This window comes from Buteo buteo, chromosome 17, assembly GCF_964188355.1.
Source record: "Buteo buteo chromosome 17, bButBut1.hap1.1, whole genome shotgun sequence".
NCBI classification, from domain to species: domain Eukaryota; kingdom Metazoa; phylum Chordata; class Aves; order Accipitriformes; family Accipitridae; genus Buteo; species Buteo buteo.
In genome coordinates, this window is record NC_134187.1 from 7809295 (window position 1) to 7836745 (window position 27451).

Here is a 27451-nt window from a genome sequence, read left to right on the forward strand (position 1 = left end):
CCCGGCTGCAGGGCCAGCACCCACCGGCGGCCGTCCCCGGCGGAGGCGGGATGGAGGGCACGGCCGGATCCCTCCGCTCCCGGTCGCCCAGCGTCCCTCGCTGCCATGGCAACCCGAACCCGGGCGCCCTCCCTCGGGCCCCGTCGCCCTGGGTAGGCCTTCCCACCAATCAGAAAGGGAGCGCCTGGGTGAGTGAGCCAATCAGGAGCGAGGACAGCCGGCCGCCAGGGCAGGTGAGAGGCAGCGCCGCCGCCAGCGCTGAGCCCGAAATGAAGGGCCGAGCCGAGCCGAGCCGAACCGAACCGAACCGAACCGAACCGAGCGGGGCCGAGCGCCTTCCCCCGTCCGTGAGGTAGAGGCCGGGAGACTACAACTCCCAGCATCCCCGGCAGCGCGCGGGGCATGCTGGGAAGCGCAGCGGGGAAGGCGGGCGGCGCGCAGGCGCAGTCGGGCTCCCGGGTTGCCTTGGAGACGCCTCAGGCGGCGCCGGTGAGCGGAGGCGGCCTTGGGCGCCGGCGGCGGAGCGGGCCGGGCCGGGCCGGGGGGCTGCTCGTACGGGCAACGGGGCTGCCTCGGGCCGTGGCCGCGATGTGTGGCCCGGGAACCGCCTGGCTGGGGGCAGAAAGCGGAGGGCAGCCTGGGTGCGCGGCCCCGGCCGCCTCCTGTCAGCCCGAAGGGGAAAGCTGTCAGCCGCGGCCACGGGGCCCGGCGCGGCCGTGCCAAGCCCTGCGGCCTTCTGCCAGGCTTCTTGGAGCGCTTGGGATCCGGCCGCGAACCCCTCACCGGCATGCCTCTCATTCCTTCTTGGTTTAAAATTCAAATACACCCTCATTGCTCAGGAGTTAATAACAAATGCTCTAGCTTGATGTCTTTATGACGGGCCGTTTGCTACGCCGCCTGATAAGCCTGATAGCTTTATTTACTTGCGATACTAATGTCATTTCCAATACCCTCTTGTAAAATAAACACTTCCAGGTTATGTAGCAATAAAGCCACAAGCTTTATCCAGAGTTAGTTTACTAAATTCTGTTGCAAGATTTCATACATTGTCGTGTAATACTGACTTCATGAAACTCGAATTGAAATTTAAGTACGATGTATGACATGGCTGTACTCTAGTGATAAGGAAATACCAGTTTTGTACTAATTAATTATGATTTGAGCACAATGGCACGAACAGAAACGTCAGCCTGCAATTTTTGCCAGCACCTAGCAGCTGGCCAGGATTGAAGTAAACAAGATGTCTATTGGCAATTCTCTGAAGATTTAACCAGCATTTAACTTCTCTTGTTGCTGCTGATGCAGACAGCCAGAGATACCGTCACATGAGAGAAATGTAGGATTTCTCCCCAAGCAGCACCCCAGTAATGTCACACTGACCCAGAGGTCTAACAACAACCATGTTAGTGCCGACTATTTAAAAAGAAAATCATTTTTGCTTTGGGCCAAGCGTGGCCCAGAAACCAACACCCACTCCCCCCACCCCAATTTCTGCTCTGATCTGTTGGTTGTAGCAAATTTTATCTCATTTCTCAGTGTTTTCACTGTGGACTGTTTCCTCAGTGAGAGGAAAATTAAATGCCAGGAAAAAAAGAACCTAGAAATACTTACACTATAAAAATGTAACTGGACTTTTATGGCCTTCCTGATAAAGGTAGCTCTCTTCCTGCTGGTCTGTTCTGCTGCTCTCTTGGTTTTTGCATTTTTATTTTGTTACATTGCTTATCTGAGGCCTAGCATTACTTCTGCTGAAACTCCTAAATCCCACTTGGAGGAGGATCTGGTTTCCAATAGACAGGGAAGGGGAATGAACACTTACACATCTATTTCTTTTTACAGAACAGAAGGAAAATGAACCAACTCCAGGCTTTGCTGAATGACAGTCTTATCAGAACAAAGCATGTGGAAAACGCAGCTATCATCAACATAAAGGAAAGAAAAGTCTGTGCATCAACCTTTGGCTTTAATGTAAGAGATCAAAGAGTGTGCTAGGAAGTGAGAGCAGAGGTGGAAACTCCGGGAATCTAGAGCACAAAGTAGTGATAACAGCAGGGAGCACAGTGCTCTACTAAATACACTTGCTTCTTTCAACCTCGGAGTCGGAGTTACAGGGGTACAGCCTAGCTGCTGTGTTGAGAGGCTAACTTGCAAAGTTGATTGCTAAATTCACATCTTTGATTTTTGGAAGAAAGATACCATTTAACTGGCATTTTCAAGGAGTCCTTTTTAACTACTTAGCACTCAATGATTCCACCAGTAAAGCAGATGTAGGCAGGTCCGTTCTCTGGCACTGAGACCTGCTGGTATGGAATGTGGCATGCCCATACTATAACCCCAAAACAGAGTGGCTGTACCAGGTTGCCTATGGGGACCAGTCCTGGGCCATTCTAATATTGTAAAATGTGCCTTGGAATTGTTTGGGAAAGTGCTTGCTGGCCCAGGCCAAAACTCTACCTGAACTGGTCTGACAGTACTCAGAACTGCTCCCTGGCACCTGAAATTTGGTGGTATAGTTGTAGCTTATCTATTTTCATTGTCTGTCAGCTGATAAACAGCAGAGTAACAGCACTTCTGATTATATTATATGGTAAAAGTAATAACGCACTCCCTGACACAGTCTGAACTTTCTAGTTCAGAAACGCTCCCCATGCCACAGTCATCCTTATGTCATTGGAAGGTAACACTTCCTCTCCTAATCCCCATGATACCAGCTCTCAAACATTTCCAGGCAGTTTTTCCAGGGGTACATATTGCTATGCTTGGCATGCTCAGAAGAATGTGTTCAGAAGATGAAGCTTTTGTTAAGATAGCCCCAACCCTGGGGACAGATTCTCAGCAGAGAGAGTCATCAGTCCACTAGTGACATCGTCTTTAACACGTAAATGATCTTTAATATAAACCACAGTTTTTAGAGATGCCAGCCTGCTGGCTCTTTGGCAAGGCGGATGATTATGTGCTGATGTCCAGAGCAAAGTCCTCAGCCAGTGTAAATTACTACCAGCTCCACTGACTTGAAAGAATTTCAGGCCAGAAGGGATCATTGGATCATCTCATCCAACCAGCTGAATATAAATCTGCCAAACCAGTGACCCAGTTACACATACACTGAGCCCAAGAGCTCATTGACCTGACCAGATTTGTGACCTGTGTAGACTGCTCCATCGAGGTGTGATGATCTGGTCTGGACTTGCTAAAAGTTACACTTTCCCATTGAAGACTAAGAATATTTGAAATTGGCATCCTTGGTTGAGCTCTGCGCAAGCCCAGGGAAGGCTGTGTCCTACCCTATACTGCCTTTCAACAGAAGGGTCTGGTCACCACAGGGCACATTGCCTACCTAGAGAAGTGTCACTGAGTAATGGGACTACACAGATAGTAATCATGAACTATGCTGATTGTTTCAAATGAGACTTTAAAAATATAGTGGACTGTACAGAAACTAGGACTAGTTTCAAAGCCAGGCAGATATTTTTTTGTAATTTTTTTTTACATTATAATTTCAAGTGAACTATCAAAGACAGTAGGAGGGTGGAAAGCAGTTCATCATTGCAAAGACATGCATTTTTGGTCCATAACACTGTGTTGTATAACACAGGTGCCACCAGAGAATGCTTTAAACCTTATCTACGCTTTCTACGAGAACTTACTGCAAGTTAGAAGGGGAGGACTCTACTTCAAGGAGAAGTACTATAAATGTGTCCGCGCAGATGAGCATTCCATCTATCTTCAAAACGTATGTTGACAAGAGCTGTGGCTATCCTGAGAAATCTGGAGACTTCCCACTTCCTTCCCTCGTTGCGTGGTTACATGAATATCATAACACAAGCAGAAAGCCTTCACATGCTTCTTTCTTTCTTTCTTTCCATATCACCTTCACAGCAGGTGTGGAACGGAATCAGTGCAGAATACAAAAAAGTGTCAGCTGTATAATACAAATTTGATGGGTAACACCATTCATTTCCCTAACAACACCTGTAGGGCTTGTCATGTTCTCCTTCAAATCAGTTCATCTCCCTAAGCTGAGAAAAAACTACCACTTCATTTTTTTGGGGGGTTGGTTTCTTGCCTCATTAATTAATTAATCAGGTAATAGAAGGGCCTGGCAAGCTCACAGCCAGAATAAGGTAGCAGGACCAGGTAACTGGGTCAGGGGAGAGAAGAGACATGGGTCAGCAGGACCTTGTTTGACAGCTTACTCAGCCTGTGGGACTCCAGCCTCAGTAATTCACCTGTGTAATGCAGAAACAGAAACTGAGGACATGGCTGCATGCAGCCATGCTCGAGATGGCAGAATTTTGTTACTACTGCCAAGTCACACAGTCTGAAGTAAATACATCCAACTGGGTATTACTGAGGTCTTCTTAATTCTTCCCCTCCCCAGTAAATCCATCCTGAAATGAGCTAAGCAACTTGCAGAAGAAGCTGAGCAGCTCTTAAATTTGTATCCTGTTTCAGAAAAATGCAGTACTTTGCAATGTCTTTTTCCATTCCTTATTACACATTGGTGAGGCAGAGTTTGGGAGGCAGGGTTCATAAAATACTGGGCATGCTTTCATGTAAATGCTAGTTATTTTATTTGTGTTTATCAGTGCTTTTGCATATGACATTGAGCACTAGGATAACACTTCTTCAAAATGCTGTGCAATAATATATTAATCAATGGAAGTAAGAACAGGCAATATAATAAAGCATTTGACTGACTTGCTTTAATAGTCAGCATTCTTCAGAACATTCCCTGTCACTGTTTATCTGCATCCTGGCTTAAACTTTAAGTCAGTATTTGCCTCCCCCCCCCAAAAAAAAAAAACCAACCAGGGATATTGGCAAAGAAAATGCCTGTAATTGGCCCACACTGTCAAGCAATATATATATCTATGTATTTTTTTAGAACCTTGTAACCTTACACCAATTTTCTGTATTATCTAGCCAGATGGAGGCCTGATCGTTGTGAAGACAAAGACTTTCATCCTGGTTGCTACTTACAGAGTGGGCATGTATCCCAGTGTGTGTGTGGAGGCTGTGGAGAAACTAGGTAAGACAAATGGCTGTACCTGTGTTCCTGCATGCCGGCATCTCACTGATTAGCTCTGCCCTTACAAACAGCTTCAAAAATCAATCTGACAAACTACCAAATCCTGAAAATCTGGGAAACTGAGCACAGACATGGTTATGCCTCCAAGCTAAACCCTCTCCAGACATCACATCCCACTGTGCTCCAAAGCCTCCATGGGCATGAACAGGTTGCTGAACTCTCTTTCCTTGGCTGTTCTGGCACACGTTTTCTGTTAGTTACCCTTCAACAAAATGGGACCTGGCAGTCACATTTTCTTGACCTCATACGCCTAATGCTGAGGTCTTAAGCACACTTTTGTAAAGCACCAGCTTTGATACTCTATTTCACAGCCCAATTCTTCAAAGACACATGAATTCTCTAAGGGTTTCAAACTTTCTCTCTCTGGCTAGTCTCTTGGAGAAAGCTGGAGTCTCTTTTCCTACACGTGAATCTTGAGACATCATGAAGCTAGTTTCCTTGCCTCACAGTAACAAAGCACCTCTTCTCTAACAGAAGTGCCCATTTCCTTCCCTCTCCTACTCAAGTTCCCTTTTGTGTGAGTCCTCTTAAGTTCCTCTCTCTTGGGCTCAGTGTTTTAGAGACTTAGTGTTAACATCTAGCTCTTTGTTTCCCATTCGGGAATACTGCAAAACCCAGCCCTTCGCAGACCAGCTGCAGAACCCTGGTTGCATCTCAAATGTAGCTTTCCCTTTGTGTGGAGGTGCTGACAAGGATTAACCACTCTTCATTAACTTTTGTCCGGGAGATAAATAACAGAGTTACACATCTTATTGATGTAATATATGGCTGACTCCGTATCAAGGATACAATCATTTTATCACATTATCCAAATGGATAAAATGCAAAAGAGCAGATTCCCAAAATAGCCTTGATTTTCACGGTAGGGGTAATTGTAAGGAATTTTGAAGGAATTTCAAGGATGTTTCTAAGGAATATTTTGTAGAGCAATAAGATTCAACTTAATCTATGGATATGCCCATCTCCTTTCACTGAAAAGGAATAAAATTGTAGGCCCACTGTGCTCCTAGCTTTTGTTCCTCATTTAGGTGCCTAAAAGTAAGTAGAATGAATTTGTGTTTTGGGCCATAAGCTGTTTCATCTGGAATGAGCTACAAGACTCTCAGTAACAAATCCTTCATCAAACCTTTTTCAAAAGGCTTTTACAATTCAAAAAGCTATGATCAAGAACAGGATTTTTGGAGGCTATAATGCAGGTTTTAGAACAATCTTGCCTGCTGGACCTCCAGAAAACTGGTTCTTGGCTGGTGGGTCTGTGCTTGGTGCCAGGCTGGCAGAGACTGGCCTCCACTGCAGCCGCTCCACTTCTTCACACTTCACAGCCCCTGCACTGTGTTTAACCAAAACACATCTCACTGCAGACAGGCCAGGAGAAGAGGGAAGTGGATTGCCCGTGGTTTTTGGATCTTTCCTATGTTCATTTCAGTCTCAACTATCAGAGCAACCTCAGGCTGCTTTATGTTATGTTCTGCTTTCTCTAGTTCTTGGCCATTGTTTTTGTCAGTGTCTCGTAGCAGGTTGAGCACAAAACCATTGTACCAGCACTGCACTGCCTAGAGAGCCTCAATTTTCTTGTGCTCCAGACATGATTCTGCCTCATCCTTGTCATAATTAGCAGCTGTGATGGCTCTGTTAGGGATAGGTATTAAAGATCTTTGTCACTGACATGCATGGCCAGCACATTAACTTCAAATGATATGAATTTTGGGGGACATTTATGTGCTGGGCTATGAACTGAGGAACAGACAGATTTCCCACCCTGGTAGCATTAATAGTTTTTAATCACTGGGTCAAAAAAGGTATGAAATACTACCAAACCAGAATGGTCCTTCCAGGTACGGAGTGTTTTCAAGGGATTGCTTCCATCTAGGGCAACATTAATGAGATTTTAAAAATCTAAGCATTGGGCCTTATATTTTAAGCTAACTTAGACTAGCTTTATCCTAGTCTTTTCCTGCAGTACTACAAATGGAGCTTAAGCAGATCCAAAAGGTGCCATTGTGTTATTTAGCCCCAAGTCTGTCCAGCTGCCTCAGTAATAAATTCAGGAGCCATATCACAGCTGATACCAGCTTCTTTGCTGCCAGGGGAGGAAGGCAGAAAGTGTAAAGTTTGGAGACTGCAAAAAATGTCAACACTTGCAAAATCCTGTAACCATTTGCACACAAGTTATCTGGTCTTGCAAACAGTCACATTTGTCCGTAACTGGCCACTGTTCCAGAGTAAAGTCTAAGGTCTCAGTGTATCCAGTGCCAGATTTGCAGCAGTTTTGACAATGTGTATTTTCTGGGGTTTATTCTTGCTTTTCTGGATGATTTCTTTGCAAAAAGAAAACAAAGTAGCTTTTCTCAGCATGTTACAAGAGATTTCTAAAAATGATTTAAAGTGTTCAGTGTTTATTCTTTAAAACAGATAATACCTCATGAATATAGGTATTAGTATTTTCAATTTTCAGCTAGAAATACAGCTGTCTTCTTTCGAGTACAGTATAGTCTGAGGTGGATTTGAACTTGAAAAAAAAATCTTCATTAAAGCAATCCTGTATATGATTTTTATCATTGTTGATTTTTCAATTTTTTAAAATTTATTTCCTTGTATCACAGCGGACTACTTTAGAGAAAAAGGTAGCTGAATGAGTAGAAATCTTGAACTTCATCAACCTCCAAAGGACTGCTCATGAGGAAATAAAGTGTAGAAGTTTGAAGCACTATCCAGTTTAAGCAAGAAACTACCACATTACAACATTCCAACTGCTGAGTTTCCTTCTGTTTTTTCAAGAACGCTTGAGGACTGATTGCTCATAAGAGGACTACCCTATGTGTCTATCATCTAAGTTTCTTAACTGAATTGAAAGTAATGTCTTCAGGATTTGGTTTAAGATGCTCTGCTTAATCTTTCTAATGTTGTCTTTTAGCTTGCTTCCAGATAAGAAAATTATTAATCTCCCTAAGCAAAGAAACTTCTCTCACAGCATTAAAGCTATGCTAGCATCACAGACCCAAAGGACGAAGGAAATTGTTATATTAACATATTTTCAGATTGTCCCGTACATCTTTCAGTATTACAAATAAAACTTTTTTAACATGTCCATTTGAATTGTAATTGATTAAATTGTAGTGGATTGCAAAGTTCTGTGAGGACTGGGGAGGAGGGATAACGTCACTACCAGGCTTGAATCAGACTGTGTATACTGTAAGACATCAAAGAATCCACATTTGAGTGAACTCATTACTGCACAGGGGACAGCTGAAGCTCTGCCTACACCACCAGGTAAAGAGCAGTCTCAAGAAGATCAGACTCCATGATCTTTTTATCTGCAGAAACAAACTATTAACTCTTTTGAGTCATTTGAGAACAAAAGAATTTTTAGCTACATGTGATTCTAAATTGGTTTAGTTTCAAAGAAGAGTTTAAAAGCCTGAATCCCAAACTCTCAAAATCAATAGGAAAAAAATCCACAGAGGAGTCCCACACATGGACAGTCATATGATTTATAGTTTTTAAATACTCAGAAGTGCCAGTTTTATTCCCTGACAACTCTCAAATACTCAAGAGTTGTTGACTAGGACATGGAAAAAGGCATGATCTGATCCTTCTCCCTCTGGGGGAAACAGCAAAGCTCAACAAAGAGGTGCGATCAGGCAGCTAAAACATCAGGTAGAAATGCAGCGGGCTGACGGACGTGAACCAGTAAACTTTGAACATTGACATCTCATGGGAACAAGAGCACAATAAAGCCTCCTCAGGTGGATGTATAGCATAAGGACTGTCACAGCTCACATGCCCTTAATGCAACTTCAGTAAGTCTCGTCTGCACTACTCAGAGTTCAGAAATGAAAGCAGCAGTCCAGTGCTCTGCCCGAGAACACGTAAATAGGCACATATCGGGCGGATCAGCACAGCAGAGGCATTAGACCAAACCTCCCTGTGTGCTGGGGGAGAGCAGCAGATCTCTACCTCAATGACAAACGGGAAAGTAGATTTCTGCCTCAATCCGTGGAATAAACCAGGTCCGTGGGTAGAAATAATGCTGAGATGTACTAATATTTCTGACTCTGCTCATGTCTGTCCCTCCAAAGTAAAACACAACCTCATCCTGTTCCACCCCTTGACTTGCTGGGGAATGGCTGATAGCGAGGGCAGAGCTGGGAAAGGAGGAACTGGGATCAGATTGTGTTCCCAAGGCGAGGCTGGGTTTGTCCTGGTGCAGAGAACATCCTCCCTTCTTTACAGGAAAAAGGTGAGTCTCAAATTGTGCTCAGAAACCGCATAGCTTCTTTAAATTGTTGTTTGGGGCCAGTGCTGGCAGATCTGACAGTCTGAAGTTGTTGCACTTGGTTGGAAACTTGGTTTTCAATTCCTGCAGTTTTCTGTGCATTTGAAAGCGATGTAGATATTCGGCTCCTCACTGTATTTTTTAATTTATTTTTGTGGGTCTGCTTCTAGCAACAAAGACAAGCATTTATAAAAATGCAGTTTAGTAATGTGTCTTGGAAGAAGGACTAAAGCTTCTTTTGCATCTTATTTTTAATTGACTAAACTTGGACAGTTAAGAGAGCAGAAGCATCTGTTAACAGGGTGGTTTCTGGGTGAGCTTCCCATGAAATTTTTGTGCTAATACAGATAAATTTTGTTGGACTGGATTAAATGGTTCAGCTGAAAACAACAAATAGACTGCCAGCCTCTGAAAGAAAAGCCTTTAAGTTACATTTTATACGAATAATTGGAAGTGTTCATTCGCTGTAAAACAGCCACAGAGCACCACCCCGTGGGGCATTCGTGGGGTTTCAAGGTGTTTATCATTCCGCATTTGCAGTCTTATCACAAATAATTAAATATGCACCTAGCTTTTCCTGTGCAGATACCATAATGCAAGTGATTTTTACAGAGGGCATGGTGGTCTATCACACAATGCTGTTTCCTTGAAGAGGCTCTGGCTTGCAGCCCACCCTGCGCACATCTGTGGGTGGCAGCCCTATACTGTGTTCAGTATAGTACCAGCTCTTGGGAAGTAACACAGTCATTCCCGTTGTGATTCCTTCTTCTTCTCATCTCCTTCCACCCAGCACCCAGGGGGCAGAGGGAAGACTGCTCCAGATTTGATTTTGCGAAGCGGGAGGAGGCTTGACATCTTGGCCCATCTCAACAACTGCTGGTGCCAAAAGCAAGGAACTGTATCTGAGGAGTTACTTGAAAGACTCCTGCAGCAGTGGGACCCGCTACCAGAGCAAATCAGGCACACAGGAATCACCTGCTGAGGCAAGGGAAATAAATAGGAATTTTAAAAACCATTTGTTATCTTTCATTTGCGCTAGGTCACCATCATGCCTTTGTGTATCTTCAAGTTGTCATCCATGGGCTGAATCATAAAGCAGCACTTACATGATTTTAAATGTGTCAAATAAAGGCTCTTTCTGCTGAGGGTTTTAAAATCCCATTTGTGTCTACTACTTTAAGGGCCTGTGTCCTTTAGTCAGTTGAGCACTGAGGCCCTAATCATGCAGAATTCGAGAGCAAAGGATGTTACTTTCATTTGTGTGTTAATTTTACAGTTAAGGTGGGCGGATGGTCAGGGCTGCTGGATCCACTCACAGCTCTGTGCAGGGTTAAGACCTATGACGATGCAAGGTGATCTTCATGGTTTGTCAAATGGCTTTTGCAACGATATGTTGTGTCCCAATGTTGATGTATTTCACTGCATTATAACTCCTCCGCTTTCTCGGGCAGCCCTCCCCTCTTCTACCTTCGACCTGTGTCACAGTTTGCATTGTCCATCTGCAGAGTGGAATCTGTGGAGCTGTGGTTACTGATTACTGAGATTTTCCAGCTGCACGTAAGTGTGCCTGCATTCATGCCAGGTTTTTTGGTTTTGCTGGGATTTTTTCAGAGAAAATGTTGGCAGCCTACTTTGATTGCCCAGGAGGCCCAGAAAATCTCTATGTGAAAGAAGTGATGAAACCACACCCAGGAGAAGGAGAAGTTCTTGTGAAGGTCTCTGCCAGCGCTCTGAATAGGGCTGATTTACTCCAGGTATGTGTATGTTAAGCAGATTTATGCACCTGAAAACTATACCAAATTTTCAAGCCCCTACCTGAAGTCTTGACAAATCTGAAGAGTTAAAGATGTTGGGCCTGATGAGCATTTGGGTGGGGGACTTCAAAGGGAATGTTCATAGGGCTGAAAGAAGAGATGTCTGTTGATTCAGCAGATAAATGTTTTTATCTGGGTCACTGCAATGCTGGGGTGGCATGGAAAGGTAGCTGCCTTTCAAAAAAAGATGTAAAACCAAAGCTCTGGTCTTTCTAGTTGCTTAGACCTTTCTCTGGGCATTTGAGATGAACATGAAACGTTCCACTGGCTCAATTACAGTGTGGGAAAATCACATTCAAATTGTTAAGTCTGAGCTGCTTTAATTTGAGCTGAAAGCCATGCTTTGCAACTGGAGACCATAATACCTCCCCAGCATGGATTGGCCTGGACAAAGGGGACTCATAACAAATTGAATTTGCACACAGTGTTTTAAGAATAAAACATACTTAGGAAACAAGAGGTACTGCCAGAGGATAGAAGATGCTCAAATTACTGGAACATTTACACAGTGCAAAATTAGGATTAGATAAATAGGAATTTAGGTTGGAGGCACGTGAACAAAATATCATAGGTCATTACACTCATTGATGTGTGGCTTTTCCTTCCTTGCCCTCTCTCTTCTTTTATTTTAGAGGAGAGGGAAGTACCCTCCCCCCAAAGGAGCAAGTGATATTTTAGGCTTAGAAGCAGCTGGGAGTGTGGCTGGGCTTGGACCTGGCTGCAAGGGCCGGTGGAAGATTGGCGATGCAGTGATGGCTCTGCTCTCCGGAGGTGGCCAGGCAGAATACGTTACAGTACCCGAAGGCTACTTGATGCCAATTCCCAGTGATATGACTTTTATTCAGGCTGCAGCCATTCCCGAAGCCTGGTTAACAGCCTTTCAGCTGCTGCATTTTGTAGGTGAGAGGCGTATTTGCAACTCTATCCTACCAAAACAGCCTGTTTTCCTTTCTGTTATGAAACCTCTTTCTTGTCTCCATCTGAATGCTGTTTGCCTTTGAAGAACCTTTTCTCTGTCACCTCATTCACGTGGGTCAGAATCCAGTATGCCAGACCCAAACCCTGGAATCCTGACCACATCTCCCCAGTGTCACAACTTAGTCTGCTGATTGCATATTTACAAGGAAGGATATGGAAAGATGGTCAGTTTTTCTTTTTGTCTACATTTCTCAGCTTGAATGGCAATTTCCATTAAGCCTAAACCCTGAAATAACTTACATGTTCTCCAAATAACTGAAAACGCATCTTACTTCTAAAGATTTGACTTGCTGCAAGCATGACCATATCGTGAACTTTCCCACTAATTGCCTGTGGATCTACAGTAGACAATATCTTCTTGTACATTGTTTCACAGAGACATTAATTGTTGGTAAAATCTCCTCTGAGCTGATTTAAAACAGACATAAGTTCACACTCTTTGTTTCGAAAACGTGCTATAGAGGCACTAACAGTAGCACTTGCCACTGGTTTTCCTCATTGACAAATAGCCACCTTCTGCCCTCTTCAGCAGTAGCATCTAAAAGCTCCACTGAAGAACAGGAGTTACAAACAAGCAACTTTCCTCACTACCTGAAATGCAGACTCACTTCAAGCAACGTTGCTTCCTGGGAGTCTGTGGTCAATTAGGACCACGTCTCCAGGACTACTCAGTGCCTCACTTCCAGTAGCAATCAGTGGAACACAAACAAATGCGTTAGGGCAACTGGTAGATGGTAAAATGATAGGTAGCACTGGTCTTTAATGTTACCCAGCACTTCTTATGTTTCTCCATTGTTGAGTGCCTGATTTCTCAGTATTAACATCCTCTGAGTGTGTTTTCTGTTGGTGGCAGGGGATGATCCCAGTACGAAAAGGCTGACTGCACTCACCTGAACAGCTTGGTCACAGATGCCCAGAACTGGACAGGGCCAAGCTAAAGTCATTCCACTGAAGCTGGTGAAATAGAGTTCCTGTTGGTACACTGTGAGCTGCGTTAGTGCTGAATTTGTTTCTTTTATGAAGGATATGAAGATGTAAACAAAGCCCACTCAAGGGCATCTCTTTCAGCTTCCTCTTCAGTATTTTACACCCCGATCATGTTTTAATCCAAAGGTGATGCCAAAAAGGTAACCATTTCACTTATGCCCTCCTTCAGGTAAAGTACAGAAGGGCGAAAGAGTGCTGATCCACGCTGGAGCTAGTGGAGTTGGTATGGCAGCCATTCAGCTGGTGAGACTGGCAAAAGCTATTCCCATCGTGACAGCAGGAACTCAAGAGAAACTGAAAGCAACAACAAACGCGGGAGCAGCTGTGGGGTTCAATTACAAGAATGAAGATTTTAGTGAAAAGGTCTTGGCATTCACCCAAGGTAAGAACTTCTGTATGGAAGACGCTGTTACAGTTGAGGAGGAGTGTGTACCTCCTAACCTCTATGCACATACACTCAATTTCAACTGTCACCTTAGTCGGTGAAGGAGCAGACAGTCCTGACCGTGTTAGCCAACCTAGCATCCTGTTCAGCCCAAGAATGTTTCTTTCCTTAGTTTGACTGTGCTCTCTTTTCTGCATGGACTCTCGTTGGCTTCAGGTTCATTTGGGGCATAAATATTGTGCCTGTGTTATTGTTGCCTCCACAAGGAACTGTGGGACCAAATCCTTGCACTTGTCTTTGTAAGTGTTTCAATATGGGAACAAAACTTAGTTCTCTTACTGTTAGAAAAATTCAGCTTTTCTAAGCATTTGGGATGGTTTATGACAGAATCTGCATCTGGGTATCTATAATGATTCTTTTTTTGTGCCTGATTCTAGAATTCCTTAGAAATCATTGTGATTTCGGTAGAAAGATGTAAATAACTGCAGGATTGATTCTGTACCTACAAAGAATAAGGTTTTAGTTTTTCTTGAAATTATTCTACCTTTAATGCAGCTCAACTACATTGCTGAAATCTTTTCTGTTTCTACTTGAGGTTCTGGAGTAGATCTTATTTTAGACTGTGTTGGTGGCTCATATTGGGAGAAGAATATCAACTGTCTGAGTACTGATGGCCGGTGGATTATTTATGGACTACTGAGTGGAGGTGAAGTACATGGAGATTTGCTTGCAAGGCTGCTTTCCAAAAGAGCAAGCATCCATACAAGTCTATTACGATCACGAGACAAGGAGGCAAGTAATGGCTATGAACAGTGTATACAGTTTGATCTTAAAATCGATGATAGTTTTGAGAGCTTTCTTTGGATACCAGTGTTAAAGCAGAATCTAACACATCATTACCAAAAAAGCATCACCTTAACTGTTACTACAGACTCTGGAAAACATTGCAAAATTAAGTTACAATTTCCCTTTTTTTATCAGATGCCTCCCTTTTAGAACTACTTAGTCAGCGGAATGATACCCAGGACTTTTTAACGTACTTAACAAGTGCCATAATTTAAAGATTTGGCCTAAGAAGAAACAAAACTCAAGTGATCAGGCAGCCTGATTGAGTCGGGGCGGGGGGAACTTCTATTAGATCATTTTTCAAGGTAGAGACCAAGGCCATTTGGATGCCCAGAAATTACCAAGGAAAAATCACTTTATGTGGAAGATTCTCAAGATATTATAGTAAAAGACAGCAGTGCAGAGCCCTAGGATACATTCTGTCCATGGTCTAAAACATAACATTCTCTAGAGCTTTTATCAGTTTGAGTTTAGATGGTTCTGCACTGAGCTTGTACCACTTGCTTTGGAGAATTTAATTCAATAAATCTACAAGTTTTCTTCTTGTTTGCAATTTACACCTGTCAGATGTTTGTATGTCCATCTCACTATAAAAATGTCAGGAAGCGTCTCCTTGAGAACTGTGCACATTTTGGACGCAGTGCTGAGAGGTACCTCTGTGAATGAAATGATTGGAAATGATCGTCAAAATGCTTTTTTTCTTCAGTATAAGGAACGCCTGGTGAAAGCCTTCACAGAAGACGTGCTACCGTATTTTTCTGGAGGAACCTCCCCTCGTCTCCAACCACTTCTCGACAGCGTTTACCCTCTGCAGGAGATTGCAGAGGCACACAGGATCATGGAAGAAAACAAGAATATTGGCAAAATTGTCATCGAAATGCCTGCTTCATCTTAAAGAGAGGCCTACTGCTGTAGTTGTTGGGGGACAGAATCGTTAGGAGTGTTTGACAAGCTGAGAATCTGCCCTTTCTGCTTCCAAATCTGGAATGATCTGCTGTGGGAGGAAGCCAAAAAGGAGGGGTAAAGCAAAGCCTTAGCACACGTTTAATAAAAAGGTTCAGGCTGCAGCTACGGCATCGCGTCTTAATCGCGTCAGCAAAATGTCGCCGAACGCTCCCCCACGTAGGAGGGCGCTCTCCCGCGCTTTCCCGCCCCGCCTTCATCGCCGGCCGCAGCCCCGCCCCCTTCACCTCACAGCAGCCTCCCCGCGGCGGCCGCTCTCCCCGCCGCGCCCGCCCCTGAGGCGCGGTGCAGGCTGGGATAGCATCCGGGTCCTCCGCCGAGGCGAGCGGCGGGTGGTGGCGGCCGCGGCCCGTTCCCTGCCGGTGTTTCTCTCCCAGGCGGCAGCCCCCTCTCTCCGGCCGGCGCCATGGCGATGCAAGCGGCCAAGCGGGCCAACGTGAGTGCTCCCCCCCTGCCCCTTCCCCTCCTGGGCAGCCTGGCGCGGTGCGAGGCGAGGAGTCCTGCGGCCCGCCCGGCCTGGGCTCCTTCCGCGTCCCAGGCCAAGGGAGTCGGTCCCCCCCAGGCAGGGCTCTTGGTTGACAAGGGCGGGTCGAGTTTGTGGCTGTAGCGGGTTAAAAAAGGACCAGCGAAGCGCGTGGACTCTCTCGGTGATGTTAGCCCCAAGATTTAGCACGCAGGCTGCCGCTTTTAAGGTTTGAAGTGAGCGCTCTAGGTCTAACACGCCGTATGTTGTTTCTCTATCAGATCCGGCTGCCTCCAGAAGTCAATCGGATCCTCTATATTAGGAACCTGCCATATAAAATCACAGCGGAGGAAATGTATGATATTTTTGGGAAGTACGGGCCTATTCGACAAATCAGGGTGTAAGTATTTTAGTTTTCCTTGAAAAGTTAAGGATTTTATGTGCTTTAGTATATGTGTTATATGTCAGTATTCCTGTTGCAGTAGGTAGCAACTGGCTTTCACTGCTGAAAAAGTTAAACACACTTTAGCAGTATCCCTGTGTGCCAGAGATGGATGTGATGATATTTCTCTTATGTGTGAATTCGTTAGAAAATAACAGTGCTGGTAGGTAGGGTGAAAAAGCTTAAATTTGATGTGAACTCAAGGTAAGTGGGTAAAAATATGACTTACTCTTTTCAGGAAATCTTAAATTTTACCTTAACTGAAGGTAAAAATAAGAAAGGCAAAAGTTGAATACAACCAGTTTTCATATTTAATGAGCATTAGATACTTAAGTAATAGGAAAATCGAGATGATACTATTGTTGCTAGACCTGTCAACCAGAAACAAATACCAGAAACCAACTCCCTGTGTGTCAGGTACAGCTTGTCCCCGAGCCATGTAGGCTGTGGATAATGACTGTAACTGTGTTTTAAAATACACTGAGGTTATACACGTCTGCAGCAAATCTGAGGTTCTTCTCTTAGGTCTTCAGTATTTGAAGTAACTGAGCTCTGATGTTTCTTGTTATCCTGAGTACTGTCCGAATGTTGTGGATTAAACCACAATTTCATCTGGTTAGTACTATGTTCCAGTAAGTTCCCAGGGGAAAGAGTTGGCTGAAGCTGGAATTCAGGAAGAGCTTTTAAGAACCATAGTAAGGCTGGTTGGAGATTGACACTCATACAAAAGGATTTTTTTTTTCCCCTTCTGAAAAATATTTAGGAAGGGGTGGGGGAGGAAACAACACTTGGTGTTTAATACTTAAAAACATTTTAAGTCACATTTCAATAGATGTACAAAAAGAAAGGAAATGCAGCTTATATTTGATATGAGTCTTTTTGTACTGCTTTTATCTGGATGGTGGCAAAATAACCTGCAGCATCTCTGAGTTCTCAACTAGGTTACTGATTGGATTAGAGCAGAATGTATCCTTGTCACTTATAGCGCTCTCCCTTTCCCTATGCTCTGCGACTGGAATGGGTAACTAATCCACATTACATTTTGTTGTTTTGACTATGCAGGACATAAATATGTAAACAGTTAAACAGACTGAACTTTACTACCCCAAGTAGAAGTGCTCATTCCAGAGCCATAGGGATTAAAAATGATTATTCAGTGTATAAAGTCAGTCTTACGTATAGAATTGCTTTCAGTAAACAAACAAGGACAGGGGGGATGTACTGCTGATGCTGTGTTGGAATGTGTAGCTAGTGAGATCCTTCTCGTCCAGGGAAGGGCAACAAAAGTGACTGGAGAAGTGGCTAAAGGAAAAAGGGACAGCATAAACTTGCTGCTTGGCTAAACAGGTGGAATTCTTCACTAATAAGCATAAAGGAGAGCTAATATTTAAGGTTTCTGAAAACATGAGGTTGGAACAGCATGACAGTGGGACATAAAGTATTATGACATATCAGGGGAGCTTTCTATTGGAGTGACGTGCTGGCCTGTGCGTCCAGCAGGGAACTAACTGCAGGCAGCCTCCCTGCTGATCATTCAGAACTACTGATTTGCGTTGTTTTCCACAGAAATCCTAACATTGTCACGAGACAAGGCGTAACATGGAACTCCCCTTGTAATGACTTCTGTGCTTTGTGCAGTTTTTATCCCATTCTTCTCTTCATTTTGTATGCATCCCGGTGTGGATATGTGCGATGTCCTTTGTCCTTGGGAGTTCTCTTCATAGAAGCAAGCACCTTAGAGTTCTTCTGATTATTAAGTTCGCTATAATTATCTTTTAGCTGAGATCTTCTGGATTTGTAAACTCTGCCATCTCTCCAGGCTAGTTAGCATTATATGCCCAGACGTGTCTCCTGTCCCTTCAGCAAAGGAAAAGGAATTGATGGTCTGATAGGTGATGGCTGTGCGCCTGAAGTCGCCTTGCACTAGCAGGGCTGTTTTGACTCTTCTAAATTGACTTTGTGAGGTGCCAAGAGCTGTATTCCATTCTAGGGAGACATCTGATCCAGACAGCCATTAACTGGCAGCCTGGTCTTGTAATATTAAATAAAACAAGCTAATCGCTGTAATAAAAACTTGGAAGTATTTCCAGAAATATGACAACCATTGACAGCAACAGACTCTGATAGTTGTGGTGGCGAGGCAAGTTTCCCTTAAGGAGCACAATGGAGCACATGCCTCTGTCATGTTCTCCTGTCGTCTCTGACTCTGAACTGTATGTGGAGATGGGTGTGGAAAGCAGGGAGGTATTTTAATATCTACAAAAAAATAACAAGAAATTGGTTTTTAATGAAGTTGCATTAGTTAATCTAATCTCAGCCACTGCTAAAGACTAACAGAACTATTTCCTGTTCATTTTGTTTAACATAAAAACTGATATTGCTCTGCAGTGGAAACACTCCTGAAACTAGAGGAACAGCCTACGTGGTCTATGAAGACATCTTTGATGCCAAAAACGCTTGTGATCACCTTTCGGGATTCAACGTGTGCAACAGATACCTTGTCGTTTTGTACTATAATGCAAACCGGGTACGTACGCTTGGGGCTTTTTTAAGTTACCTGTGAACGTAGCTAGCACAAAAGAAAATTCAGTTTGAAAAGACAGTTTCTTGGATATTTTTAAGAAATAAATCCAAACTGGTAGAGGGAATGGATCAGATCAATTGTGAGGATTTCATCTTTACTTGGTGATTGTGCAAGAAAAGGGCCTCTGGACCAAGGGTGTGAAAAACATGTTTCTGGTGAGTGTATTTTGGAGAGGAGGAAGCAGGGGCCTTGAAACTGCACAGTTGCAACAAGATGTGAGATCTTGTTTACAGGTGAAATGTCTCTAGTTCTTGATGTTCTGCCTGTTACTGACAGCATCCAGGGTACTGTGGCATTCTCCAAGGTTGAGAATTAAGCAGCACTGTTTGTGTGTGATGTTGGTGTAGTTTGCAGTGATGTTGGTTGTGGCTACTGGGAAATAACGTGTCATCAGATGAGATTTTTTTTTTTTCTTCTCACATCTTCTATTTTCCTAATTACAGGCATTCCAAAAGATGGACACAAAGAAGAAAGAGGAACAGCTTAAGCTTCTCAAGGAAAAATACGGAATTAATACAGACCCACCAAAATAAACTGATCTTTTTGGAAAACTGTTCTCAAGCTCTGCCATCAAGTTCAACTGTTTTCAAGTTCTGCCGCTGAGTTCTTGAACTAAATATAGAATTTTCAATGAGTATAACTTTTTTTTTAAATTTGATAAGCTGTCATTTGAATCTTCAGATCTTCACATTAGAATTAAATAAATGTAGAGCACCAGAAGATCTGCTTTAAGATTAAACCCCCCTAAATGGACATGGCTCCTCTGTGTTGCACGGGTGACCTGACAAATGCTGCATAACCACAGCCCTGTTTCTAGCAGGACCTTTTGAGCTGGGACCGAGCAGGTTGAGCGTTTCATGCCTCCTGAAGTTCTCCAGGGCAGTCTCTTCCAGACTCCAGGGCAGATTTTAAGCCTGGCAGCCAGTTACGCCAAAAAGTTCAAGGAGCTCTGTGTGAGCTACCTGCGTGGAGGTAAACTTCACTTGCCACTTCCTGAAAATGGGAGTATTGCAACTAGTCTTCCTGCCACAGGGATTTTTGTGCTTTTAAAAAAAGAAATAAGTATGGCTTAATACTTCATCACACCTCTGTATTGTACACAAATTATTGCGCCTTTCTCCTGCCAGAAATGTTTGAAGGAGCCTAACTCCATTACGTGATCCTTAGGCTGCTTCTTACTAGAAACAAAGCAAGCCCAAATTCACATTTGTAACAAAGTTTCTTTTACAAACTATAGAAAATGAATAGCCTTTTAAAAGAATCCAACTGCTTAGTTGACTTCAGTGAAAATATCTCAAGTAATTGTGACAAAACTGATGAGCTGCAGTAAAACAGTCTTGCTGTAAAAGTGCATTGCTGCAGGGCTGACTTAATGGTATACGAGATCTTGATTACCTGTGCCAGGTTTGCGCTGAGGTTAGTAGGAGCGACAGGAATACAATTCGCGCCTTTTAAGTAGAGAACACCCGACCAAAACAAGACAGTAGATGATGGTGGTAATTTTAGATACCTGTAGCATGATTGTTTTCTACTTGGTGTGTTTGAACTGTAATATATTTCATGTACATAAACTTAAGATGTAGTATTGGTGGAGGAAAAACATTTAAGTTTTTTGGCTCTTTTTCAGCACTCATGTCCTGTGAACAAAAATTAGTGTGATACGGAGTATGCATAACCAGTATGTTTTGGAGGTGGAAAAGAATAACCTCTACCTCTGTTCTGAGCCAGCTGGAAGTCGTGTGAATGTTGGTAGTATCTTGCCTGGGGAGGATTTATTTGCTTGGATGTGATGTTTAACTCCCTGACCAGACGGCTTGCAGCCCGTGCAGAACATAGGCAGATACAAACGTACTTTGCCTGAGGATTTGTAATTTAAGTCAGGTTTTTTCAGTGCATTATACTGTCATAAGGGAATGTTTCCATTTTCTTACTGTTAGATTTTTGTTAAAATTTGTCACTTAAAAGAACCATGCTGGTTTTGTGTCCATGTAGTAAAAAAATAAATGTGTGTCTACATAGTTTTGCTTTTTTTCATCCAGGCTTTATGCTTGCTACTTCTGCATGTAACCTTTCCTTTTAGAAAGGAAGTCATGTGTCACCTGCATGTTTGCGATACAGGTAGGAATTCGCAGAGCACCTGTTGTACGTGAATGTTCGCGCATGTTCAGCACCTGACTGACGGGGAAGGATGCCCAGCTGTGGGTACCAAGGCCCAGCTCTCAAAGGGAGGAGGTCCCTTGCACTTGCCATCTGCCATGGACCTCGTTCCTCAGCTGGGAGGAGCGGGCAGGCTGGTGGCGACGCTCCTGGCCGGCTGTTTCACCCCTGAGCAGCAGGGAGGAGGCAGCTGAAAGGGCTCAGGTGTGATTTCAGCGTTGGGTGGGTGCTCAAAATCCCATCCTGTGCCTGACCAGGGAGCGTTCTGCTGGGACGGGTCTCCCTTCCCTTCTGCTGCAGACAGGCACGTGGGACGTGAGCAAGAGCTGTGTTTAGTGTGGGCGGTAAAAAGCCTTGTCCTTACACTGCGGCTCTTCCGTACCCGTGTCCTTCCTGTAAAATTGATGCCGCTTTTTGCAGCGAGAAGCCATGCAGACCCCAGTGACCCGTCCCTGAGGTCGGGAACAGGCCATGGGAGACTTGGAGCTCGTTAGCAGCGGGGGCCGGAAGGACAGAAAGGTGAAGCGCTGCTGTGATGTCATTGCCAGCCTTCCCAGGTGCCCAGCCCTGCACCGCTTCTCCTCTCGGGTGCAGCTGTGATGCAGGTACGTTAGGCGCAAAGCCAGCTGTGACCTGCTGTCCTTGGTCTTAGGTGAGCAGTTGGTTACTCCTCCTGCCCCAGGGCGGTTTTCAGGTCTTGCCCATCAGGTTAATGCAAACCCAAGTTTCTCAGGCAAAAACCAGCTTGCCTTAAAAATGTTTAAACAAATGAAATCTTATTGGTGGGCTTGCTTCTGTGTGAACATCCGTGGCTTTTTAAAGGTTACAAACCGCTCCCCCCACACCCCCGATACATACAGGCCATATATATATATATATATATATATAAAAATTTTATATGTATATATATATGTCACGTATATAGACACACACACATACATGTGCCAAACACTAGGGTGACTGAGGCCATTTACACCAGTTGCTGGGCGCTTAGAAGGCCCCTTGCTGTAACAGGAACTGGAGGTGCTTGTTACCATGCTGGATTTATGCTTTTAATTAATAATAATAAATACTGATAATAAAATACCAAAGTGCTAATAATGGTGCCACATGCTGCCAGCCTTGTTTAAAGTCATATGCAAATACCACGTTGCTTCTGTCAATAGCAGAGAGCATGGTGCTTGCACTACAGTGTCTGTTTTGATGAGGATTTGATGCTGTTTGAAAAACATATATAAAAAGCAATTCTTTAGGGTAATAAGATTAATAAAAATTCCCTCAATGAATCCTCAAGATCAGCAGCTTTTGATTTCTCTGAGAGCTCAGCTGCTGCCTTTCATTAAATATTCCATTTCATACTTTTTCTTCTAGTGCCTGTTCAGGGCTTTCAATGTCCCTGCACATGTAAAATGAAATAATAATTTGTACCTGCAAGACAGGGGGAATGGAAATCGAATGCCTGGAGGACTGTTTTGATGAGGTCTGCTCAAGATTTTGTTTGAAATGTAATATCAAAGGACAGGGAAATGAGTTCAGTTATATGAATGGCAGAGGGGGCAGCAAATAAGGCAGATGTTACCAGCCTCGTATTCTGCATCTGCGCTGGTTTTTGTGTATGCTCACTTCCCATTTAATTTTTCAGGAAGTAGGGCATGAAATTAAGCCTGGAAGGTCATTTTTTTCCATCGATGCTGTTTAGAAATTAGTAACAAGAGCATATCTGATTACACAGGCAATGACAGTAAATTTTTTCCAATCCATTATATAGTGGTAATAATTATATGTACTGTGTTGATCGATGATACAATTAAATAAATTAACGCATTTGCAGTCAAATAAAGAGCTAAAGATTACATTTCCTTGAAGACTTAATTTCCCTAAGTATCACAAAGCACAATTAGTTTTCCTTTCAGATTTTTTTTTAATGAAATTGGCATGAAAAATGTAATAATCTCTGCTTCCAACAAAGGTCTCTGCAGAGAAAGGGTGATGAGGAGCGAGCTTCATCAACCAGCTGTAATAAGGATTTTACAGACTCGGTAATGGCCGGGTTGTACTGCTGAGGGCAAAAGGAAAGTGCACAGCAGCTCTGCAGATAGAGACGATAAGACTGGGTATGATCGGCTCTTAAAGCCCAGCAGGAACACGTTTGTCACTGGTAGGAAACCTAGCAGAAGGGGAAGGGCAGAGCAATGCCCTGCCTAGTGCTTTAGACACAGCAGAAGCTTGCCCACAGCAGGACCAAGAGATGATGAAGGGAACACGCAACCGTTCCAGGTACGCCGAGCTGATCCTTCACTTTGCTGTTCACTTTCAAGGCATTCAGGAAAGGTCCCAAACCAGATACATTTATGTTTTTCTCTTTTTTGTTTTAACGAGCAACTAACTTCAACGGGGCCATCGGTAGGAACAGCTTTAGACCAGTGTGCTGAATCGACCTGTGTTTGACAGGCATGACAGGGCTACGTTGCATTTAACGAAGACATTGACAGGAGCTCACATCTGCAACTGCTGCAACACAACCTGCAATCTGTAACCCAGTGCTGAAATCAAGACCAGTGACAGAGGCCGGGGCAGTGGCAAAGGAGGCTGGGACCTTTATAAAGAACTTGGGAGAGCTAGTGGGCATCACGCTGGCAGGTCTAATTCTCTATTTATTAACAGGAAATTGGCCTGTCCTAAATAAAAGAACTATTAGAGAAATGTGGATGTGTAACCTCGCTGCTGCAGTGATCCTAGATTTCCACCAAAAAAGGGGATCCCGGAAGGCTTTTTGTTTCTTTACAAAGAGGGGAGCAAGAAAAAATTTTACTCCACCAACCCTCGGTGAATAACAGTCTGTAAGAGATGGGTTTTATGGGCTTATTAATTAACAAACTTAAATGCAGCTTTGTGGGTAAAATGAACATCTAGAGAAAGAAGAGTGTGAGCTGTACTCACTGGCCAGATTGCCAGTCTTGCTTCTCTGTGCTCCTTTTCTCTCTCATCTCCAGGAGGTAGCACCTGGAGGTGCCTACGTAGCTTTGCAGTCTGTCTGCTCGTGCTAGCTGTGTTCTCCTTGCACAGACTCACACAAGGAAATAGCTTACCACCTGCTCGAAATCCTTCCATCAAAAAATCCATTAGTGCAAACTATGCAAATAGTTTATAGTCAAGTTAAATAAAAATAACACTGTGACCCAACGATGCTCTTTTTTTTCTAGAGCAGAGGGGAGAAATCAACTTTAGGCAAAGCAGAATAACAGCAAAGAGGCAGCTTTGCTGATCAGGTCCTGCTCCTAAAACCAGGTAAATGACAGTCTATGCATCTTCCTGTCTCCAGAGGAGGAACCAGCTTTTTGTGAATTCATATAACCGTCAAATGAAATAAATATTGGTCAGCCTCGAGTGCCAGGAGCCCAGCACACAAAGTAAGTTTGCAGGCTACGTGAACAGCATCAGAAGATGCAGCCTAAAAAAAACCTGGTGTGTTCAGTGCCCACATCATCCCACGGTTCAGATTTGTTTTGTAAGGTGGATGCACATAATTCTGCTCTTCTCTAGCCTTTCTCAGCTCCAGTAGAAAATTCTACACTAGTTTTACTGTTGTAAAGGCACAGAACTGGACCAGCACTGCATGTCTTTGAGAAGCATCACTTCCCATCTCTTCAGCTGCTACATTTTGGCCAGAGTTGAAGGGCCACCAGCAGGGCAGGGGAGATGGAGAGTCAGGAAACCTCTCTGTCCCGGCAGCCCTTACTCACACATTCCTGGTACCTCTGGTCCCGCAGAGATCTTCCACTGTGCCATCTGTAACAGAAGCAGTGCATGGAATTACGTGTATTTCATATAAGAAGGGAAATAATTAACAAAAAATGGGTTGATGATTGTTTGAAGAACTTCTTAGACATGAAAAAGAATTCCAGTGGCCAGAGGAAAAAACCAGGAAATAGAAACTGTAAAGTATCAAGATTTTATTGTTTTTTATATATACTTTTAATTCTTAAATGAGACAGTATTTTTTAAAACAGCAGCAAGCAGAACGTACAAGTTGAGAAAAGTGGCAGCGCAGGTAACTCTGTTTGGCTAATGCCCGTTCATGTACAAGGCGTACATTGGATTATTTTTTTTTTGAGCACCTTTTGTATTTTTCTTTTCTTGGTTTAAGTGTACAGTAAGGCAGTGGTTTTTCAATAAGGAATATATATATATTTATATTTATATATATTTTCAATCATCACTGTGAATTCTTCTCACATGCAAGTTAAATAAAATGTACAACTTGAAAATGTTACAATGGTAGACATTTTTCCCAAAGCAAAGCTTCTAATAAAAGGCAAATACGGACACCACGAAGTTAAAAAAGAGAAGGAAGGCGTAAGAAACCAAACGGCAGGCGCTATTGACAGGACAGCTTGAGCAGGGAAGATGGGGATTCCAGTGAAGATTTCTCCCACTGCCGGCAAGGCAAGAAAGAACAGATGGTTATTAACAGATGTCTCCAGCCAACTCCCTCGAGAAGATTCACTCTAACCTGAGAAGCTCCACGTCAAAGAGGAGAGTAGCATTGGGAGGGATGACCCCAGGGTGGCCTGTGGCTCCATAGGCCATCTCAGGTGTGCAGGTCAACTTTGCTCTTTGTCCTAAGCTCATCTGGGTTTTGGATGTTGGAGAAAGGAAGACAAAAAAAACAGCATTAGGAGGAAAACAAAGAACAAATCACTGTGTGGCAGATTTACAGAACTGAGGAGAGTTGGTACCATTGGATTCATCTTTCAGCTTCAAGCTGAAGCTGCCACAAACAGCTCAGACATAGGTCTCCTAACTCCTCTGACTTCTCACAGTAGTTATTTAAATTGCCAGAACCAGTCTGGGAGTCACACAAAGGCTTTTTAACGCAGTTTGGTCCATCCTGCCTACACGGGAGCCAGCTGTAGGAGGTGTGAGTTCCTTCTGTGGCGCGCAGGGTACATGTAACACCATCAGTGGGCGTTAGGAAAAGGCTCTCAGTAACAGATAGGACCAGAGCTTTGTATTCATGAGAGATCAGTGCCGAAATGCATTTAGGTTCAGCTTCTGAAAAGCATTCAGCAACATTTTTCCTTCTTCAGCCACCCCCAGGGACAACTTCAAAACCATTGCTCAAAAGCTAATGCTGCAGGCACCCAACTTTTTGCAGGTGCAACGCAAACACTAATGCAATCCTACTTAAAAGAGGTACTTAATTCCTTAAACTCAGCCCAAGCCAGAGGGCAGACATCTCACCTCAGGTGCTGCTTATTCTGGCAGAACCCTTGCCCCTGGGATGGACAGAAATGCTGATTTCTCTCACTCCAGACTAGCTCTGGAGGTAAGAGTGCTCGCTGAGATTTGGGCTATCAAGATTCAAATCCCTGCTCTTCCAACAGAGTATTTTGGGGTGGAGCATCGTGCACTGGTGATTGAATATTCACTGGCCAAGAAACAATCCCTGATTTAAAGCAGTGATTTTAACTCAGACCTCTCTCCCAAGATCGGGCACATCACTGCACTACAGATTACATGGTATCTCCTGGTAAATTTTTTTCAGGTTCTATAAAATATGCCAAAGCTAGAGCTTTGATCACTTTAGGTAGAAGAAAAATGTGCACCTGAACTTTTCCACATTCCAGGAGTATTCATACCATGGGGCTGAGGCTATAACAGCAGATGAGCTCCCTAGTCCCTGCAGGGATTTGCGTGGGGCAGGCTGGCTGCTGCTCTGACGGGTCCCTGCAAGCCAGACAGCTAGTAAGTCACGCATGGGTTTTAGGCATGGGGCAACCTTGAATTGTCAGAAGTTGAGCAAAGAAATGCAGATGCTGCTGACATCTGACAGTCCTTAAACCAAGGTTTGAAAAATCTACATGGTAGACACAGTGAACTGCCTTTTTCCAAGTGCCTTGTGTAATCACACTCCCCAAACCCCTCAAAACCCTGGGGTGGAAGGAGACAGGCACAAGCTCGAGTTCAGACAGCGATCCACTAGGAGGAGCAGGAGGGCAGCGTGTTGCCACACTGATTACTGGAATGGCTTTTGGCCACTAATATTAATTCAGGGACAGGAGTCAGGGAGCAAGCGCGGTCAAGGAAGGGATAAACTGATTCACTCAGCGCTTGTTGCCACTGCTTCATCTGCACTGGCTTCTGGTTTCTACAGCACACTGGGGTCCTGAGCTCCTCTTAGGCCTTATTGCAAAGCAAATAATAAAGAGTCCAACTCAAATCCTTGAGAGGAAAGTGGGTATTTTGCAGAGAGTCTAGGATTCCTCAGATAGACTTCTACTTCTCTGGCTGGAGAGAAGGGAATGCTTGCATTGCTTTCTCCATAGGGCTGGAAACTATTTTCTCTTCCCTCCCTCCCTCTCTGGAAAAGCATGGTTGCATCATTCCTCAGTGGATTGTTCCTCATTTTGCATTCTTCCCTTTTCTCTATTTAAGCATAAGAAGTTGTCCCTATAATAATA

At 43.8% G+C, this 27451-nt stretch overlaps 3 protein-coding genes across 5 annotated transcripts in view; 2 read left to right on the top strand and 1 right to left on the bottom strand.

Annotated features, from left to right (window-relative positions):
- Positions 1 to 232: 232 nt before the first annotated feature.
- On the top strand, positions 233 to 15439 carry TP53I3 (tumor protein p53 inducible protein 3). 3 transcript variants are annotated; one of them, XM_075049032.1, is made up of 9 exons: positions 233 to 352; positions 1840 to 1968; positions 3596 to 3733; positions 4927 to 5032; positions 10980 to 11122; positions 11815 to 12082; positions 13317 to 13529; positions 14128 to 14324; positions 15085 to 15439. In XM_075049032.1, the coding sequence occupies exons 2-9, from the start codon at positions 1852 to 1854 to the stop codon at positions 15271 to 15273; spliced, it is 1371 nt and encodes a 456-aa protein (XP_074905133.1). In that variant the 5' UTR covers positions 233 to 352; positions 1840 to 1851; the 3' UTR covers positions 15274 to 15439. The 3 variants fall into 3 exon arrangements, with proteins under 3 accessions (XP_074905133.1, XP_074905131.1, XP_074905132.1); XM_075049030.1 differs by lacking the exons at positions 233 to 352; positions 1840 to 1968; positions 3596 to 3733; positions 4927 to 5032 and adding exons at positions 9203 to 9332; positions 10159 to 10351; XM_075049031.1 differs by lacking the exons at positions 233 to 352; positions 1840 to 1968; positions 3596 to 3733; positions 4927 to 5032 and adding an exon at positions 9253 to 9332.
- Positions 15440 to 15618: 179 nt separating this feature from the next.
- On the top strand, positions 15619 to 20865 carry SF3B6 (splicing factor 3b subunit 6). Its single transcript, XM_075049033.1, has 4 exons — positions 15619 to 15777; positions 16086 to 16204; positions 18635 to 18773; positions 19274 to 20865. The coding sequence occupies exons 1-4, from the start codon at positions 15748 to 15750 to the stop codon at positions 19361 to 19363; spliced, it is 378 nt and encodes a 125-aa protein (XP_074905134.1). The 5' UTR covers positions 15619 to 15747; the 3' UTR covers positions 19364 to 20865.
- Positions 20866 to 24908: 4043 nt separating this feature from the next.
- Positions 24909 to 27451, bottom strand: part of FKBP1B (FKBP prolyl isomerase 1B) — a 47681-nt gene continuing 45138 nt past the window's right edge. The window contains exon 4 of the mRNA XM_075049832.1: positions 24909 to 25619. Coding sequence (XP_074905933.1) covers positions 25491 to 25619 — 129 coding nt within the window. The 3' untranslated portion in view covers positions 24909 to 25490. The remainder of the gene's footprint in view (positions 25620 to 27451) is intronic.